The 19,191-nt window shown below is 38.6% G+C and overlaps 1 protein-coding gene across 2 annotated transcripts in view; it reads right to left on the bottom strand.

The window, feature by feature from the left end:
- Positions 1-471: 471 nt before the first annotated feature.
- Positions 472-19,191, bottom strand: part of C5 (complement C5) — a 90,173-nt gene continuing 71,453 nt past the window's right edge. For both annotated transcript variants that reach the window (XM_049711036.1, XM_049711037.1), the window contains 10 exons: positions 18,657-18,738; positions 17,601-17,649; positions 12,176-12,278; positions 11,735-11,809; positions 11,513-11,618; positions 10,331-10,414; positions 9,313-9,402; positions 7,010-7,093; positions 1,567-1,705; positions 472-1,003 (listed from right to left, as the gene is read on the bottom strand). In XM_049711036.1, coding sequence (XP_049566993.1) covers positions 865-1,003; positions 1,567-1,705; positions 7,010-7,093; positions 9,313-9,402; positions 10,331-10,414; positions 11,513-11,618; positions 11,735-11,809; positions 12,176-12,278; positions 17,601-17,649; positions 18,657-18,738 — 951 coding nt within the window. In that variant the 3' untranslated portion in view covers positions 472-864. The remainder of the gene's footprint in view (positions 1,004-1,566; positions 1,706-7,009; positions 7,094-9,312; positions 9,403-10,330; positions 10,415-11,512; positions 11,619-11,734; positions 11,810-12,175; positions 12,279-17,600; positions 17,650-18,656; positions 18,739-19,191) is intronic.

Consider the following 19,191-nt stretch of genomic DNA (forward strand, 5'->3'; position numbering starts at 1 on the left):
GGATAATAATAATTTCTGTACCTCGTGAGATTCTGGATACATTAAATGGGAATGTATGTGAGAATTCTTCCATAGGATCTCAAGTGCTGCAAAATGTCACTTAAAAATGAGCCTTCTGTTAGAAATCCTCATTTATAACCCACCAGTGGAGGCTCAGAGACCTGGTTAGGGCTCCTGATTCCCACTAGATTTCTCTTCATTAGGTTGCTTGCCTTCCAGGAGAACAAGTTCCAGGGGAAATGAGTATGTGCTGGGTGGGTGGGGAGGGGAGTAGAGGGGTCCCCATGAGGGTAAGGAGAGGGCAACAGGAGGGGAGGGGGCAACGGCAAGTCTCCTACCTTCTCAGGTTGCTGAGGGCTCTGAGGTGAGGCCTTCTCAGATCTCCCGGGCTGCTTTCTCTACCTCTCTCAATTTGCCTGTCTTTGTGTGGTTGAAGCTGACCTAGCATAAAATAACACGCTTTTTCGCACATTTTGAAAGCAAAGGCAGGCTTTAATGATCAGTCTTCTGTTCCTTGGTATTTTCTTTCAAGCAAAGGCCATGTTTTTGTAAGATACTACATTTCAATGGGGCTATTCTTTCATCCCCAGCAAACATTCCTGAGTGGTAGGTTTTAGGAGGGTTCCAATTTATTGCTTCTGGTGTCCAATAACCTTGGAATGAGTGTCTGTCTCCATGCCCCCCAAGGACATGTTATTTCAGAGAGTTACTGCTCTTAAAATCGTTCTCTAATAAAAGCAAGTGTCCCTAATTCTAAGTAGAGTGAGCTCTCCAAATAAGACCAGCTGTGAACGCTCGAAAAAAAAAAAAAGGAAGAAACTTCAACAGGAGTCTATAGTGAAAACTGGATGCAGCTGACCTTCTTTAGGCGTTTTCACAGCCATTTAAAAAGATGTCTTCAGTAAACTCATCTAGATTCGCTAAAAATGCTTGGCAAGATGGACACCCGGTGTCTGTGGGCCAATATTCAATCCAGGTCAAGGAATCTAACGGGTAGATGTACCTGCCAAGAAATAATGCAAACAAAGCATTTGTGATGATGGCCACAGAGAGAGAAGAGCTGAATTCAGCTGAGGCCAGGCTGCTCAGGTGCCCAGGGATCAGGTTGCCGGCCAAACACTTCTGGACCCGTCTCTCCCCAGGAAGGTCCACAAAACCCTGGGGATCATAAGCTGCTTGGGGCTCCCATGGTTAAAGGCAGGAACAGCATCTGTTTCAATGTCTATTTTTAAAAAACAGATAATAAAACGTGTATCCAAACACTGTCCTCTTTAAAACACAACAGCCTGAGAACTTACTGAGGGAACACATGTGGTAAAGGGGGGTCAATGAGCACCCCCAGATTCACTGTCAGACCTGAGCACTCAATTGGTTTATCCTCAGTGCGTCCTTAGCCACCCTGGTGGTTTTGAGGAGCTCTTTGTTTTAAACTCACATTATTTCATTTATGCTCCTAATGGTTTGCGTATTAACAGCAGGGCACGTAAGAACACGCAGTGTGTTTAAGAATAAATTGCACTCTGTTTTGGAGGGAAGATCAGAGACTCCAAAATATTGGTGACTTACTTGAAATGGAAATTGTATTTTATCTGCAGGGCCTCTTTACCCATAATTAAGTACTGTTTTCCTTCTTCCAGTTCAGCGTTAACACAGGTTGTCTTTTTAATGAAGGTGATTTCAGAGTCTTTCTCAGCAGCAGCTTCTCCTGAGAGACACACAAATAAGGTTATCACATTCTTGTCACAATGTCAAAATTATTAACTCTTTCGAGAATTCCAGTTCCTCAAGGCTATTTATTATTCAGTGTAAATTTCTATTGACAGGCTAATGGCTATAGGCAATGTCCATGTGGTTAACACTTCGGACTCTGCAATATTATGACATAGTGTGAGCGTGTTTTGTGTTTGGTAATTGCAATCATTGTTGCTTTTGTTGTGGTCATCCATTTACAATGCTTGGTGTCAGTTTATTTATCTCTTGTAAAAATAAAATACAGTGTGTGTGTGTGAAAAAAAAAAAAGACTTCAGACTCTGGGATTAGGCTCCCCAGGCTAAACCCCAGCTCTTCCACTTCCTGGCTGTGTGACCCCAGACAAATGAAGCTCAGACCCCTCATCCAAAAAATGGGCATCACAGTAAAACCTACCCTGCAGAACTGTTGTGAGATTAAATGGGTTACTATATGAAAAGTGCTTAGAACACAGTAAGCAATATATAAGCGCTTTTCATTATTACTCTTGTAGAACCAGGAATTAAAAGAATCTCTTTAGAGTTGAACAATATTAATCTCCATATGTTACACAGGAAAATAAAAAAGGATTTGGTAGCTGGCAATGGGCAACTTCGTAGAAAAATGCAAGACATGCGAAAGACTAGAAAATTTTAAGGAGGATAACTTTAGGATTCCCACAGAACTAGTACGTAGCCAAGAAGTTGGCTCCCTGCCTGGAATGCATTCCTCTTCGTGTTGGCCTGTTGAATGTCTACCCATCTTTAAACGCATCTTCAGTTCTCACAGTATCCAGTAAACATTCCCTGATGCTCTTTGTCAAAAGTATCTGTCTTCCCCTTACTCCATTATACTTGAATTTCTATCATAATGTTTCACTCCACATGCCTGATTCCTCTGCTAGGCTGGAAACTTTTTGAGTCCAGGACAGGGAATTCATTGCTATAAATTCAGGACTGATATCCAGTTATTAAACTCTGGCAGAGTCATACTAATTATTAAATCCTCGGGCTTCCCTGGTGGCACAGTGGTTAAGAATCTGCCTGCCAATGCAGGGGACATGGGTTTGAGCCCTGGTCTGGGAAGATCCCACACGCCACAGAGCAACTAAGCCCGTGCACCACAACTACTGAGCCTGCGTGCCACAACTACTGAAGCCCGTGCACCTAGAGCCCATGCTCCACAACAAGAGAAGCCACCGCATTGAGAAGCCTGTGTACCGCAATGAAGAGTAGCCCCACTCGCCGCAACTAGAGAAAGCCCACGTGTAGCAATGAAGACCCAATGCAGCCAAAAATAAATAAAGAAAAACATTTTTTAAAATCCTGAAAAAATTCTGAACCTGTTGCTAAATAGCATATAATAGTAATGCATAAATGGTAAACTTTAATTAGTACTATAAATTCTAGTGTACTCATGTTAGTTCAAGCTAATGTTCTTAGGCTCTGCCGGTGACCATTATTACATGACTTCCTGTTGCAGCAACATCTAAACACCCTTCCCAGCACGATTTGCCAAGTCAGCCCCTGTCATGGTAAGCAGTGTGGCTGCAGGGGGGCTTATTATTTTTTAAAACCTTTTGTTACGGGAAACTTCAAGCATATTCAGAAGGGAGAATAATTAATCAACCTCAGTTTCAACAATCACTCATCTTTCTTTCATTTATACCCTCACCTACTCTATGCATCCTGTGCTTTAGGAGAAACACTAATCATAGGATAATAACATCATTATCCTTGAACCACATAGTTGCCCTTGATTCTAAGTAGTTTAGTTTTTATTTTGGTTTATTGTTAGTGAGCAGCAATTCTTTTGTAAATGGTAAGTGTGTGGTGTTTTAATATTTATATGAATTCAAAATCTATATATATTAAAAACTAACACCCAGAATGACTAGATAACAAAGTATGCAAAATTTTCTTAACATTTCCTTTTAACTATCATAAATATGAATCTTCTGAATTGACAGGAGAACAAAGAAGAAATGATATCAGTAAAGAACTGCAGGGATTTCCCTGGTGGCGCAGTGGTTAAGAATCTGCCTGCCAATGCAGGGGACATGGGTTCGAGCCCTGGTCCGGTAAGAGCCCACATGCTGCGGAGCGGCTAGGCCGGTGTGCCACAACTACTGAAGCCCGCATGCCTAGAGCCCGTGCTCCACAGCAAGAGAGGCCACTGCAATGAGAAGCCTGCGCACCACGGCGAGGAGTGGGCCCCGCTTGCCATAACTAGAGAAAGCCCTCATGCAGCAACGAAGACCCAAGGCAGCCAGAAATAAATTTATAAAAAAAGAGAACTGCAGGGACTTCCCTGGTGGCGCAGTGGTTAAGAATTCACCTGCCAGTGCAGGGGACACGGGTTCAAATACTGGTCCAGGAAGATCTCACATGCCACAGAGCAAGTAAGCCCGTGCGCCACAACTACTGAGCCTGCGCTCTAGAGCCTGTGAGTCACAACTACTGAGCCTGTGTGCTGCAACTACTGAAGACATCGCTCCTCGAGCCCATGGTCTGCAAGAAGAGAAGCCACAGCAATGAGAAGCCAGCGCAACTCAATGAAGAGTAGCCCCCGCTCACCACAACTAGAGAAAGCCTGCACGCAGCAATGAAGATCCAATGCAGCCAAAAAAATTTTTAAAAAAACAAACAAAACTGCAGCTTGGGAATCATCTGATGCTGCAGAAAATTCAGAACAGTCTGGAACGTCTTTTGATAGTAGGCAAGAATTGATACAAAATAAGTAATTTGTATTTCTGGAATGAAAAGCACTTGATTATTTCAGTAAAAATAGGAATGGCTTATTATTGCTTATGATGCGAACGTTGTATGCAAAAAGTGCTTGAAAATTGGGTTGTGAAAAGATCAAAGTACTAAACGCTTACCTATTTTGTCAGAATGGCAATCGTGTTTCAAATAAGGAACACTTGTGATCATCAATGAGAAAAAAATAACATCACAAATCAACTTCATACAGTAAAACATTTGAAATAATAAAAATCAGAAAAAATGTTGTCAGAGTATTGATCAAGCAAAGAAAAATTTGGAAACTACTAGAATTTTAAACTCTAGTGTATGGTTAAAAATAATCAAACATTTTCAGAGTTGAAATACTTGATAACATTTCAAAAAAAACAATGTAAACATATTGCCACAATTTAGATTTATGGTCCTACTTATTGCAAAATTTATATCTACTGAAATGAGAACACAGCTTTTTGAAAAATATAAATAAGGTAATAAAATAAAATTTCAATCATTATTGAGAAAATCAACTATTTAATATAACATGTGTTTTAAATAACTTAAAATGAAAAATTAGAGACTTTGAAGATGGCTTAATGGGTTTTGTTGAACTCAAGGTACTGGAAGGAACAACGGGACAGCATATCAAACTGTTTGAGAAAAAAGGTGTCAATGAGAAATATTTACATGAACACCTTATTGGTGCAAATGTAATGCCAGGGAGAAGTCTGGGGCTTCAGTAAAAATCCTGAAATTTCTAGCTGTTTCAGTTTGACTGAATCACCTATCAAGTGTCTCTGGATAATGCAATCAAAGACAAAAATCACTTTAGATATTGTTTTCATATATTTGATATTCACTACCACATAGCTAATATACACTAGACAGAATTAAGTAATAGTGTGAAGACCTCAAACAATTGCATTAATAAAAATTGGAAAAATATTGGGATTTTGACAGGCAGCCAGTAGTGCTAGAACTCCAAAGGCAGTTTATAAATCATATCAAGTCTGATAGATTCACTTTGACAGATATAGGAGTAAACATTTAGAAAGTGAATATATATGTGCTTTAGTGATTTGCCTATGATATTCTAGCAATTATGTCAATACTATATGTATTCAAGAAAAAAATGTTTCAGCTTTAATAAGCTGACAGATTAATGAATGAATGATAAAACTGATCGTAGAAAAATAAGTAAAGGAAATATGAAAATGAAGCAAGAGCTGTTACAAAATGAAGAATGACATGTCATTTGATATAAAACAAAATAAAATATCAATTTAAGAGAAAAACTAATTGTATGAAAGTGTTTTTGTTTTTAGTGACAAGAGCAAAAAATATAATGAACTTTTAAATTTTGTAAAACCTGTGAATTCTGAAACTTTGTCAATGATGTTTGTAAAACTGAGGGTTGACGGGGAATAAAAATTAAGAAAATTAGGAAAATTAAATATGACATTTCAGTAATTGTTTTTATAATTTAGCTGATAATAGAGATATATTAAATCCATGAAAATGTTAGATGGTATCATAAGGACTAGAAACATTTGAATGTAATTACTGCTAGTTCAGCAGCAACTGAGAAAGTGTTCAGTACCATGCACGATACTGCTGCTATTAGGAGAAATTACTTATTGAGGCTATAGGTCATGTAATGACTATCAGTAGACATGCAATTGGAAAAATTTGATGTGGTTCCTTGTTGTCAAATCAAAGCACAAACAGGGTCCCCTATCCAAGTGAGTGAGTCAAGCAAAATAACACTGACAGTTTCTTAAAAAAAAAAAAAAAACAACTTATTTGGGATTAAACATGATTTAATGAATCATTTGTGTTACTATTTATATCATTACAAGCAGTTTCACAGTATTTGTAGCTCAGTTTACTTAAAGAATAAAAGGGAACATATTTTAAAGTGTTTTATGTGTTATTTTACATATGAATTTATTTTTTGTATTGGTTACTAAAGCTCACTTATCCTATCAAAACTCACATGGCATCTGAGCCATTTTGCACTTCATAGATGCTCCTAACTGGTTTCCCTGTTTCAACTCTTGTGCCCTCCAATAGAAACCAGGATGATTTTTAAAACCATACATCATAAAATGTTTCTTGCCTACCTAAAACCGTTTATTAGCTTCCCTTTGAACTTCTAGAATAAAATCCAAATTTCTCACCATGCCTTATAAACCCCTGTATGACCCAGCTCCTGCCCATCTGGTTCCCTCTACTCTGCCCTTTAAGAATGGCTAACTCCTAATACCATCTCCTAAAAGACGCCATCTGCTATCACTCCAAAGGAGTTTCCCCCATTAATTCCACATCTGTTTCAACTATAATACTTATGATTTATAATTGTTTATTTGTCCATCTCCTTTTTTAAAAAACGTGTCTCCTCAAATAGAATATAAATTTTATGAAGGCAGGACCTATGGCTGTGTTATTCACATTGTATCCTCTGTGTCTAATATAATGCCTGCCACATAGTAAGGACTAAGTATTTGTTGAATGAAAGAATGAATGAATGAATTCTTACCAGCTTTGTAGATATCCAGGAGGGTTGAGGTATACTTGACAAAAGCATTTTCTTCAGTGATGGCTATGATCTTAACTTGATAAGCTGGTTAAAAAAAACACACACATACACAATAATTCATGCTTATTACCACTACTGCTGTGTCCAATAGAAGCCAGAGTCCATCAAACATATGAGAAATGAAGCATGGCAAGCTCTTATGGGCACCCTGCAGTAAATCTCATTTCTTCCAAGAAGCCTTCCCAAATACTCCCAGTGTGATTCTACTGGTCATGACTGTAATGACTCATTCTACTTAAAATCACTATCTCTGATCACTGTTATAGAACAGGCTGGTTAGGATAAGAGCAATATTAAATTAAAAGACAGAAGCACACAAAATCAAACAAAACAAGCCTTAGAAAGATGTAAAATTCAGATTCTGATCTTTGAGATGAATGGAGTCATGCCTACGGGGCACTTCAAAGAGCCCTTTCCTTCTCTATCACTAGGGCCTGCCATGTGAGACTCTCTGGTCCCTTGCCTCCATTCTTCAGATACCTCCACTGGCTTTGATCTTTGGTTTTTGATAGGACTCCATTTTCCAACCCGTCTTTGCTTGTATCGGCAACTGTCTGACATGAAACATTCTCAATCCTGTTTTCTCTTCATTCAGGCATCAATGTTTAACCTATGGTGTGTTTGACCTCAGCTCTGAAATGACCAGCTTGAAGGGACCCATCTCTTCTATATGGCCTGAGAAAAAAAATCCTCTTATTTTTGCTTTCGATGGGGTTGAAGTGAATGACCTAAAAGCTTTTGTCTATTTTTGAGATCCTAGCTAGCTAGCAAGACGTATAGATGAATGAATGAACTCATTGTGGCAGAACTAAAGGCTGTGTAAATTAGTAGCTTAAAGACTGTCCTGAATTTCAGATTCTTAAGTACTTATGGTGGATATGGGCAATGTACCTACTGTGGCCATAGATGGATAGAGGGAATTATTTAATTTTGTTTCTATTCTATTATTCCAGCATTAACCTGTAGCTCCAAAAAAGACAGCTAAGTTTTTTCTTGAATGTAATGAACTAAATCCAGATTGCATTTACTCTGTGTTAAAATAGATTTCTTATATTTAAGAGTTAAAATAGTTCTATTATGGAGGGAAGAAATAACTTGGTTCTTCTAAATTTTAGAAAAAAATTGTTAAAACAATATAGTATTCTCTTCAATGTATTTTAAAAGTGGCAGTGGGTCTTGGCTGAGTTAGGCAACTTTTTAGCATTTTTTAAAAACTCAAGACATGAATTTGAAGGAAAGACCATGAGCCATACAAAATTCATTCTTATGGCTGTAATTCCATTAAGAGAATTCAGCGTGATATCACGGAAATAATATTGGAGACCAGGATGCATCCTAGTTCTATTACTTACTTCTGGCATGACTTTGAGCAAATTATTTAGTCTCCCAGACTCTCACTTTCTTCATTGGTAAAATAAGGATAATTCTCTGTTACCTCCAAGGGGGCTTATGGGACACCAGTGAGAAACCATATACGAAAGCAGTTGGTAAACACAAAATGCTACACGAACAGCACTGTTCTTATTTTTTATTTATAAATAAGCCCCTACCAATTTTCAAGAAAAGATTTGAAATAGTGTATAATCTGTGTGCTCTCTCTCGCTCTTTCTCTATTAAAAAAGCCAGAAATAAACATTAGGAATTATGGACAGAAAATAAAGGATCTAATTCTATGAGGAATTTGAGACAAGACTACAACTGTACTTGGGCATTTGATTTAGCTCTGAGGTCTGGACAACAAGAAGGAGATGCTCCTTTTGAAATGGAGAGAGTCTCAAACATGGATTGTGACTGTGGATATATTAAAAATTATTTAGTACTGATATTTTTACCTTGTCTTTGGAGGGATTTGGAAAGTACCCAGACCCCTAAACCGTCTTTGTCTCTGTTTCTGCTCGATTGACTGGAAGAATGCAGTAGTGAAATCTTATACCTCTGTGGCTTCTCAAATATTCTCTTTGAATATGTTTTAGCACCTTTAATTCAATGGGGTCTGTGGAATAAAGTGTCTTGGCTGCGTGTGCACCTCACTCCTATCATTTTTAATGAAAATCCTATTTCTTTGCTGAAGGATAAATAACTTTTCATGTTAATGCTGAAAATTGACGGCATTTTCCTTCAAGGGAACATGTGGAATGTTGTAGCTATATAATCACTGTGTAAAGTTGTAGATCTTCCTAACTGATCATGTTTTCATAAAATGTCATGTTTAATGGAACTATACATTGAACTTTTGAACTTACCATATGCAATCTCTGGTTTACATGCTGTTTCTTTTCTAGTAGCTGCAGAGATTGTCAGATCCAGTTCTGTCTGCATTTGTCCACAGTCAGCTGGATTTTGTGAAAAACAGTACAAGTTAGGTTAATGTAAGGAACAGACAGCTTTGGGAGTAAACATAGTTCTTTCTCATCAGCCCTGAGACAATCTAATATAATCTTACAATTACCAGATTCCTAAGACCTGTCCATTTTCTCCTCTTCCATAAAGTAAAACAGTATGTAAAGCAAAAACAAAACAAAACAAACAAAAACAAAATCTTGAACAAGAGACTTATTCTTAGAATGGGTAGTCACTCCACATTCAGCTCTTTAGAAATATATATGCTTCATTGAAGAAAGGAGGAAATTTTTCCATTTTGAGTATAATCAAAAATCCCTTGAAGGAACCAAATTGATGAGTTGACTGATTTACAGCTCTAAGATGGAGCAATAAGTACCTAAGAAATGTATAGATTTTAAGGATTTTGAAAAACAAAATAAAACCAAAAAGAACCCAGACCCTCATGGAGTCCATTGCTGATTATTGGTGAGTTCTGGGTCTTTTCCTTGGCCAACAAGAAGTAACACTGCCTTGATAGATGAAAGACTGAATGGAGAATGTCACTATCTGGGAAGGACAAGGGGAAAGAAAGAGGAGCTAGTGGCTCAGTCTGGAGCCTCTGTTCTCTTAGGCTGTGGTCCTATTACACTAAAATGACCAGGTGAAAAGTAACAATTTCGCATCATGTTATCCTTCGGATATCCAACAACCATCTGGATGGTATTTCTCTGCCTCTGTACAGTAGGAACTATCGGGTTGTCCCAGAGCTGTCGAAAAGTAGCTTTACAGTGCTCAAGGAATGAGCTTTCAATCAGATGAGATTACATTTCTACTTCTGAGAAACGACAGTTTGTCAAACAGCTCCCCCAAGATTAGTCCCAGATTATGAGTGGCTGCTTTAAACAAGCACGCAGCCTAAACACATTAAACAAAATTTACCTTCGACACATTTGCACATTACTCCTTCACAGACTTTCTGAAGTTTGGTATGGGACATGCTATAAAACATGGTACACTGTTTATCTGCAGCAATGAAAGTGCGATTAGAAGAGGTGGCTTGATGAACGCACAACAATTTACCCCATCAATGAGTCCCTCCCATGGGGCCTTGGAGATCACCTATTCCAAACCCTCTTTTTGCAGCTGAGGCCCAAGGAAGTTAAATTATGAATTGTCTGTCCTAACATGGGTCCCTCTACCCACAAAATATTCTCCCTTTCTGTACTTGAAATTTTACTCTTCAATATTCATTTCTTAGAATGAAAATATTTGGTGCTTCAGTGAATGAGAGGAAAAAAATTATGTTACATGAGAGTCTATTGAAAGAATTGTAATTGGTAATTATTTATGCTGGAGAAGAAAAGAAACTATATATTTACATAGTTTTGGGGTTTTTTTCTGTCACTCAAGGAGAAGAGAGGCTAACTATGTTCTATATGATTTCAGAAGTAAAACTAGATTGAATGGGTCTCAGAGTTTGGTTCACTTTAAGAATTTTGTAACAAGTAGAACTGTCCAAATTGAAGTCTTCTGTCTTGTGAACCAAAGTGCTCTCCAATCACTTAATATTCTCAGAAGTGGCTGAATGATCAAACGTGGGGGTCATTCATTTGACATTTATCAATACACATTATGTACCTGACACTGTGCTAGAGATTAGGGGCACAAGGATGAAAACATTCTGTCTGGGGTTGTGGAGAAACCAATAATAATAATGCAATGTGGCAACTGCTATAATAGAGCTCTCTGCAAAATGTGATGAGATTATAGGTGGAGGAGAAGTTGATTCTGGGAGGATTAAAGAAATAGTTGGGCGAGTGGGCATCTCTAAAAAGGAGAGATGCAATGAATAGTAAAACTGAACACCAAAGATAAACTTGAGGCAAAGAATTTAAGTTGGGAGCAGTCTAATCCAGTTATTCTAAACATGAAGAAACTGAGGACCAGAGAGGTGAGATGATTTGTTCAATGTCACACAGAAGTTGTTTGTCCAAGTTGGGAATGTTTGTGAGGAATGAGCCCTGGGAGAGGCGATACATAAAATCTGTAGGCCTCTAGTGCATTTCTACATAATGAATACAAAGCAGTCCTCTGAAGAAACTTTAGAGTAGAGTTGATTACCTGGTCTGTGGTACTCATACACTGTGAAAGTAGTAGGACTCAGAAACCCAACTTGAAAAAGTTCAACTATCCGGAATCGAACACAAAGGAACTCATTGGAAGGAATCTGTTTGACAAATTCAAGGTTTAAGAAAATTATGGGAGAGGAGAGACCCATAATATTTTAGGCTGCAAACTTTGAATAGTAATAATAAATGAAGAATGGTGAGAGGTAGAACTTACCGAATTCAGTTGCAGAATAACATGTCCATCTTTGATTTCATAATCAGTTAATAGTTGATCCACCCCTTCCACAAGCTAAGGGAACAAAGAGGAAAGCTCAAATTTAATTTCATGGACTTTTTGTTTAAATGCATTCACCCACTGATGGAATGTTAGGTCATGGGGATGTAATCCACTATTTAAAGACATTGAAGAGCAGCTCCTCCTCTTGAAAAAGTCTGAACACGTCATCGTATGCACTCACATTTTTCAGACCATGCAAGTATATGTCCCTATTTCACTTTGAAAAATAAAAACTTAGGTAGATTGTTGGTTTGAAAAGAATATTCTGGCTGATTCTATGAAAGTGTCTATTAGAAGGAATGGAAATAGCTTTGTTTGTAAAATAATGCAATAAACAAAAGCAGGTATCCATAACAACATTTAAAAGAAAACATTTACAGCTTTTAAGTCTTCTGGGTTTGCATTGACTCCAGTAGGCAAAGAGATATCCATCACTGCATGGGAGGACCCAGATGATGATTCTTCACTGCTGAGCTTGTAGCTAAAATAAATTAGAGATTAGGAAATGAAATAAATAAATAAATAAGATTCTTTAAGAAAAGCCCCTGTTCCTTGGTAGGCTTTAACTTTCTAATGTTAGTCTCCAGTTATTTGCTTCTTTACAATATATGTGTTGCAATCTCTGAATTTTAGAGATGCAAGAGATTTCTTAGTCATCTATTCCAACTCTTTACTCACTTGACCGGTTATCTCAATGGACCTCCATTCTGGGGTTGGAAGAGATCATAAAAGCCATTCAGTCCAAGCTCCTAATTAGCTAGTTGAGGAAACTGAGGATGAGATAAGGTACTTGTTCAAGCTCACATGACTATCTCACCTCAGAGCTGCATAAGTCTCTTGATTCTCATCCTAGTTCTTTTTCTAACGGAGAATATTCAAAGAAGAAAATTAATTGTATATTGGAAAGAAACTCAATAAGCATGTTCAGGAAAAGACTGGAAGGAAACACACTAACATGTTAGAAGCTACTTTCTCTGGATGATGAGATTATAAGTGATTATCTCTTTTCCATGCTTTTCTCTATTTTCTAAAATTTTCATATTAGATATTTTGTTTAAAAAAATGTTTCAAGGACTATCCTTCATCTAGGAATTGTGCTTGTGGGGAAGCTGAGGAGAAAGGCAAAGGGGGTAAAATGGGAGATTTGGTTTATTTTGTTTTTGTTTTTCTGGTATGAGGGAAAAGAATACTGAAATTCCCATTTACTGAAATTCCCATTTCCAATACTGAAATTCCCAGTAAATTCCCAAATCAGTAAATTTGGGCTTTATCCCAGTTCTGCTGAGGGTTTTCCCCAAATTATTTTCCCTTTCTAGAGCTCATTTTCTTTTTTGTAAAATTAACTGTGAAGAAGTATAAACTCGTGTTTTAAATTTATCTTTATAATTCCAAGCCTTCATCTTGAGAGGCAGAGAGGCCTGTTTCTATGATTAAGCAAAGTTAGAATACTTAAAGGAGGAGCAGGTTGGTGGGGTAGGGACTGGATGGGAGTCTGGTTCTGCAAAGGTTGAGTTTTAGGTTCCAGCCTCACCTTATGATGTGGGAGAGGCAGCCAGACATTTGAGAGTGGAGCTTGGGAGAGCAGTTGGGATTAAAGGAAGAGCCTGGTGAGACAGCTTCATAAAGGGGAAAATGAACTGATCTCACCCAAAGGAATAAATATGAGTGCAATGGGAGGTATTATTTGAATTAGTGAGGTGGCAAGGGACCTCTTTTCCCCAATCATATCTTATTGAACATATATAAAGCAGATCCTACTAGAAGTTTTAGATGTCATATTTACCATAAAAATTTCAATATTATAAAATTTCCGGCTTATAAAAATTTAACCCCATTCTTCACCAAATTAACAATTTAGAACAAAATATAAGGCAACTTGGAACTGAAATGTGACATCTAGCATCTCCCTAATTGGATGGGTGAGTGTCACCAGAAGCAGAGAGCTCTGGCTCACAGATGCAAATACTCTGTCAACATGATGGAAAAGGGCCTCCTGAGTGAAGAGTGTCTATGAAAAGTTGCTGGAGCCTTGATGACTGGTTGCCATGGTGACTGTTTCAACCGTGGAACAGAAACCTTCCTTTCAAGAAGCCCTTTGCCTGCTGCCAAGGACAGCAATCTTTCCCAAAGGCATTTTGTTCCAGGAGAAGGAGAGAAATGAAATCCTTTTTTCTTTTCTTATGAATACAACAGAGAAGTTGTAAAAAGCTAAATACACGAAAGAGACCCTCTGAACATAGAAATTGTGTGCTGGCATTTTTTAAATCAGGAGAGTGTATATTTGAAGGCAAAGAATTTCTCACATGAATAAGTACTGCACAGTTACATTTGGAATTTATCCAACCCAGCTTCAGCATCACAGAGCCAAAAGCATGTTCCACCTGGTTTTTTGAACATTTTGTCCCCAGTTTATAAAAACCAAAGGGTAGAATATGCAGTATTACATCTCTGTTGCTATCTTTTATATATTAACAATCTGGAACTAGGCCTCCTGTCAATGAATTCAAATGAACAAGTTTTTGATGAGAGCCTTTTAATGTATAGCAGAGTTGTGGAACTACCGGAAGGCAATTTGGGATCAGATAGTCCAATATCCTTAGTTTACAGAAGAGGCCCAGAGAAGTAAGCTGATTTGCTGAAGGTCATGTGAGTATTTCATGGCAGAGGCTGCCCCACAGGTGTCCAGCTCCACTATCATAGAGTCCTTGTGCCCACTCAGTGTACCTCCCTGTAGGTCCCACACATTGATTCTAGCTTTGCCCAGAACAAGTTTGCTCATACCTCCCTGTGACAAGTGCTATGGGTTTAAACAGTGATCACACCCTGTCCTCTAGAAGAGAGGTACCCAAGAGTGGGAATGGCAGGAAGCAAGCTGCCTGGGAAAGGGTGACCTTAACAGGACCTTAGGGAATGAGGAAGGGTGTGTGAGGGGGAACAGATGGCAGAGACTGGCCAAGGAAGGAAGGAGGGACTTCGAGTGGGCTAGCTGATGAAGGAATCCTGAGAAGAGAGTGACTGAGCTAGGGACCACAGACAGAGCTGCAAAATGCTGGGAAGGAGGTGGTGAGAAATTCTGTGCTATTCCTCAAGGTCAGTGGTCTCAGATTACACTAATTGAAGGATGTGGTTTAGAAACTGGACTGGGCATCAGGGTCTGGGCTTTGAGGCCCTAGCCCCGCCTCTAACTCTGTGAGAATTTGGCCAGTTACTTCACCTCTTGGGGTCTCAGTTTCTTTACTTCTAAAATAAGAGGATTACTACATCATCCCTAAAATCCTTTTCAGCTCCAATCTATGACACAACTCTATGGAATTTCTAGTTTACCCATACTCAGTGCTTTGCATCATGTGTGATTATAAGTAAAAACAGCAAAATACCAGCCAGTTGTTGAGAATAGGAAGAATTAAGGAAACAGAACAGAACAGGAGGTACTAAGGGGTGGTGGAAAGAGGAAGAAGCCTGTATTCTAGTCCTGGCTCTGCCATTAACTGACTCACTCTGTGTGATCACTAAAGTATATATACATATTTTCAAAAACCTATATTTTCATAAACGTTTTAGGATGGTGGTTTGGTAAGCAGAATAATGGCCTCCAAAGATGTCCACCTCTTAATCCCCTGAAGCTATGAATTTGTTACCTTACATAGCAAAAGGGACTTGTAGGTATGATTAGGTTAAGGATCTTGAGCCATGGCGATTCTCCTGATTGATTATCTGCGTGGGTCCAATGTGATCACAGGGGTCTTTATAAGGGAAATAAACAGGAGAGTCAGAGAAGGAGGTTACGGTGATGGAAGCAGGGGTCTGAGTCAGAAAGAGATACTGGAAGATGCTGTGTTGCTGGCTTTGAAGATGGAGGGAGGGGCAACAAGCCAAGGAAAGCAGGTGCCTCTGGAATCTGGAAAAGGCTAGGACGTGGATTCTCGCCTAGAGCCTCCAGAAGGAACGTGGCCCCAATAACGCCTTGATTTTAGGACGTCTGACCCCCAGAATTATAAGATAATACATTTGGGTTGTTTTAAGTCATTACAGTTATAGTAAATTGTTACTAGCAGCAATAGGAAATGAAGATAGTGACCAATTCAGGCCTTGGAGTTAGTTTGCTAAGGGCTCAGCATCCATGGTTCTTAGCCCTGGCTACCGTTAGAAGAACCTCCAGGGGTGAGCCTGGATGGAGTTTTGCATAGTTCTAAACTCTCTCCAGCTGAATTCAATGTGCAACCTGACTTGAGAACCACCGGCTGGCTGATAACGGCCAGGGATTTTACTGGGTGAACATGATTTTTCTAAGTAAAAGTGTGGAAGCTGCTTCTGAGAGAATCTTTTGCTCTTTCTTTTCCTAATACCTACATATCATATCTTTACCTTTCTGGAAGACAAATTAATATTTTAGTGTTTGAATTAGAAAAAGGCCAAAAATGGGAGAGAAAACTATATATGAGCAAAACAAAGCTGTTCTGTACAGTAAGTAGCTATTTAATGGAATAAATTGATACAGCCACTATGGAAAACAGTATGGAGGTTCCTTAAAAAACTAAAACTAGAACTACCATATGACCCAGCAATCCCACTACTGGGCATATATCCTGAGAAAACCATAATTCCAAAAGATACATGTACCACATTGTTCACTGCAACACTAGTTACAATAGTCATGACATGGAAGCAACCTAAATGCCCATCGACAGATGAATGGATAAAGAAGATGTGGTACATATATACAATGGAATATTAGCTATAAAAAGGAACGAAATTGGGTCATTTATAGAGACATGGATGAATCTAGAGATTGTCATACAGAGTGAAGTAAGTCAGAAAGAGAAAAACAAATATCATATATTAACACATATATGTGGAACCTAGAAAAGTGGTACAGATGAACCGGTTTGCAGGGCAGAAATAGGGACATAGATGTAGAGAACAAACGTATGGACACCAAGGGGGGAAAGTGGCGGAGCGGGGGTGGTGGTGGTGGTGCTGGGATGAATTGGGAGATTGGGATTGACATATATATACTAATATGTATAAAATGGATAACTAATAAGAACCTGCTATGTAAAAAAATAAATAAAATAAAATTCAAAAAAAACAAAACAAACAACAACAATGAATGGATAAAGAAGATGTGACACATATATACAATGGAATATTACTCAGCCATAAAAAGGAACAAAATTGAGTTATTTGTAGTGAGGTGGATGGACCTAGAATCTGTCATACAGAGTTAAGTAAGTCAGAAAGAGAAAAACAAATACCGTATGCTAACACATATATATATGGAATTTTAAAAAGCGGTACAAATAAACCTAGTGGCAGGGCAGGAATAAAGACGCAGACATAGAGAACATACTTAAGGGCACGGGGAGGGAGGGTGGGGAAGAGGAAGCTGGGATGAAGTGAGAGAGTAGCACTGACATGTATACACTACCAAATGAAATGGATGGCTAGTGGGAAGCTGCTGCATAGCACAAGGAGATCAACTTGATGCTTTGTGACGACCTAGAGGGATGGGATAGGGAAGGTGGGAGGGAGGCTCAAGAGGGAGGGGATATGGGGATATATGTATACATATAGCTGATTCACTTCGTTGTACAGCAGAAACTAACACAACATTGTAAAGAATTTATACTCCAATAAAGATGCGAGAGAAAAAAAAAGAATACCTGCTATGCTCCACATTAAAAAAAGCGAACAATTTTGCATCTTCTGGACATTCTTATAATTCAAAAATATTTGAAGAAATAATACTCTGGCAGAAGTGAGACCCTGAAGTCTACTCTCCCCTTGGTGGAAACAGGCTCACCTGGCACATGCCACTATGCGCTTGTATTCCGAGTTGCTGTAGCTGCGGGCTGGCACACACAGCAAACAAACAAGCAAACAAACAAACAAAAATAAGAGTAAACCGTTTTTAGCTGTTTTGCAACATGTCAGAACAGAATCATTAATGAGCATGTCTCTAAACACACTTAAAAATGATTTGTGATTTGGAAGTTTTCACTTTTGATGATTTTAATGGAGATTCGTGGCTACTGACAATCCCAGGAAGTCTTAAAACCATTAGAACAGTTCTCTGCTCTCCAAGAACTTATAATTTAAGGAAGGAGTCATTTAAGGTAAATATGTGTTGGTCACATGTCTGGGGGAGGTAGCAGAGAGGAAGAGCCGACGCCTGGATTTGCTGGTAGTTGGAAATTTTCCTGCAGGAACAGGCTTCTGAGCCACAAACAGAAGCTATCAGGGCAGAGGGTAAAGGAGAACTGGGGTGTGCAAGTGGCCTTGCTTCTGGACTGGGAGGGGAGAACTAACCCATCAGAAGAGGGATGAGAGGGCCACAGGTTAAAAAAAAAGGCACATTAAGAAAGGATCATAAGTCCTGGAGAGATCAAGTTGAAGGTGGGGGCAGAGAAATGTGCATTTGCCAAACTCCTTGGGATACAGAAAGGGTAAGGGATAGAAACCCAACAGAGTGATGAGAGAAATTCAGGGCCCAGGAATGGAACACTGACACAAAAGTAACAGAAATTCAAGTTTCTGAAATTAGACCCTTCTGTGGCTTTACAGCTAGTTACATTTTTTTTTATGCTAGTTACATTCTTAAAGTAATTTTCAGTCAAAACAATTTCTGGATCAATAGCGGATACATTTAGCTTAGATATTGTTATTTAATATCAAATTCCAACTATTATTAGTTACCTGTATTATAATAAATGGCAGTTATGTTTACTCAGATGTCAACCTGTTAAAGAATTTGAATAAGAAAATTGTTTTTTGATTTAGCATGTTTTTCCTAATCAGGGAAGCTCTTTGGCATTCTTTATGCTTAACCAAAATTATAGTGTAAATCATGATGTTTTACCTTCAATTTGCTGAGTTTCAATTTTCAAATGGAAGCTGCAAATTTCCTCAGAGGTACTGGTTTTGTGAAACACAGTTTTTACCTATATTGGGACAAGTAAACAAGAGTATTCAGTTTAAAACGGGGAGTGGAAAAGGTATTATGGCAGTACTGCGGCTAGAAATGAGATGCTTAAAGTATTTTCACCACCCAGTGCAAATGGTGTACGTTAAAGACCATTTTCCCAGCAACCGGACTTTCAGCAAACTCCACAATTTGAAACATAGCTGAGAAGCCCAAGGTAAGCAAAAAACACTCTCTGTCCAGTCAGAACCTTGGTCCAAATCCCACGCAGTCAAATCTGAGCACCTCACTCTACAGGAAAGTTTTTAAGACTTTCATCCTTGTGCCTGTACACTAATTTTACAGAGAACACCACAAGGTCATGAAGTATGGTTTTCTTCAGCCCACAAACCACTGTGGTAACAACAAATTATAGGTATGCGTGGAAGGGCAGGGGTGCTGCCAGAAGTAGGTATAGTGAGAGTGACCAGAA

The sequence above is a fragment of the Orcinus orca genome, chromosome 6 (genome assembly GCF_937001465.1).
Source record: "Orcinus orca chromosome 6, mOrcOrc1.1, whole genome shotgun sequence".
Taxonomy (NCBI): Eukaryota; Metazoa; Chordata; class Mammalia; order Artiodactyla; family Delphinidae; genus Orcinus; species Orcinus orca.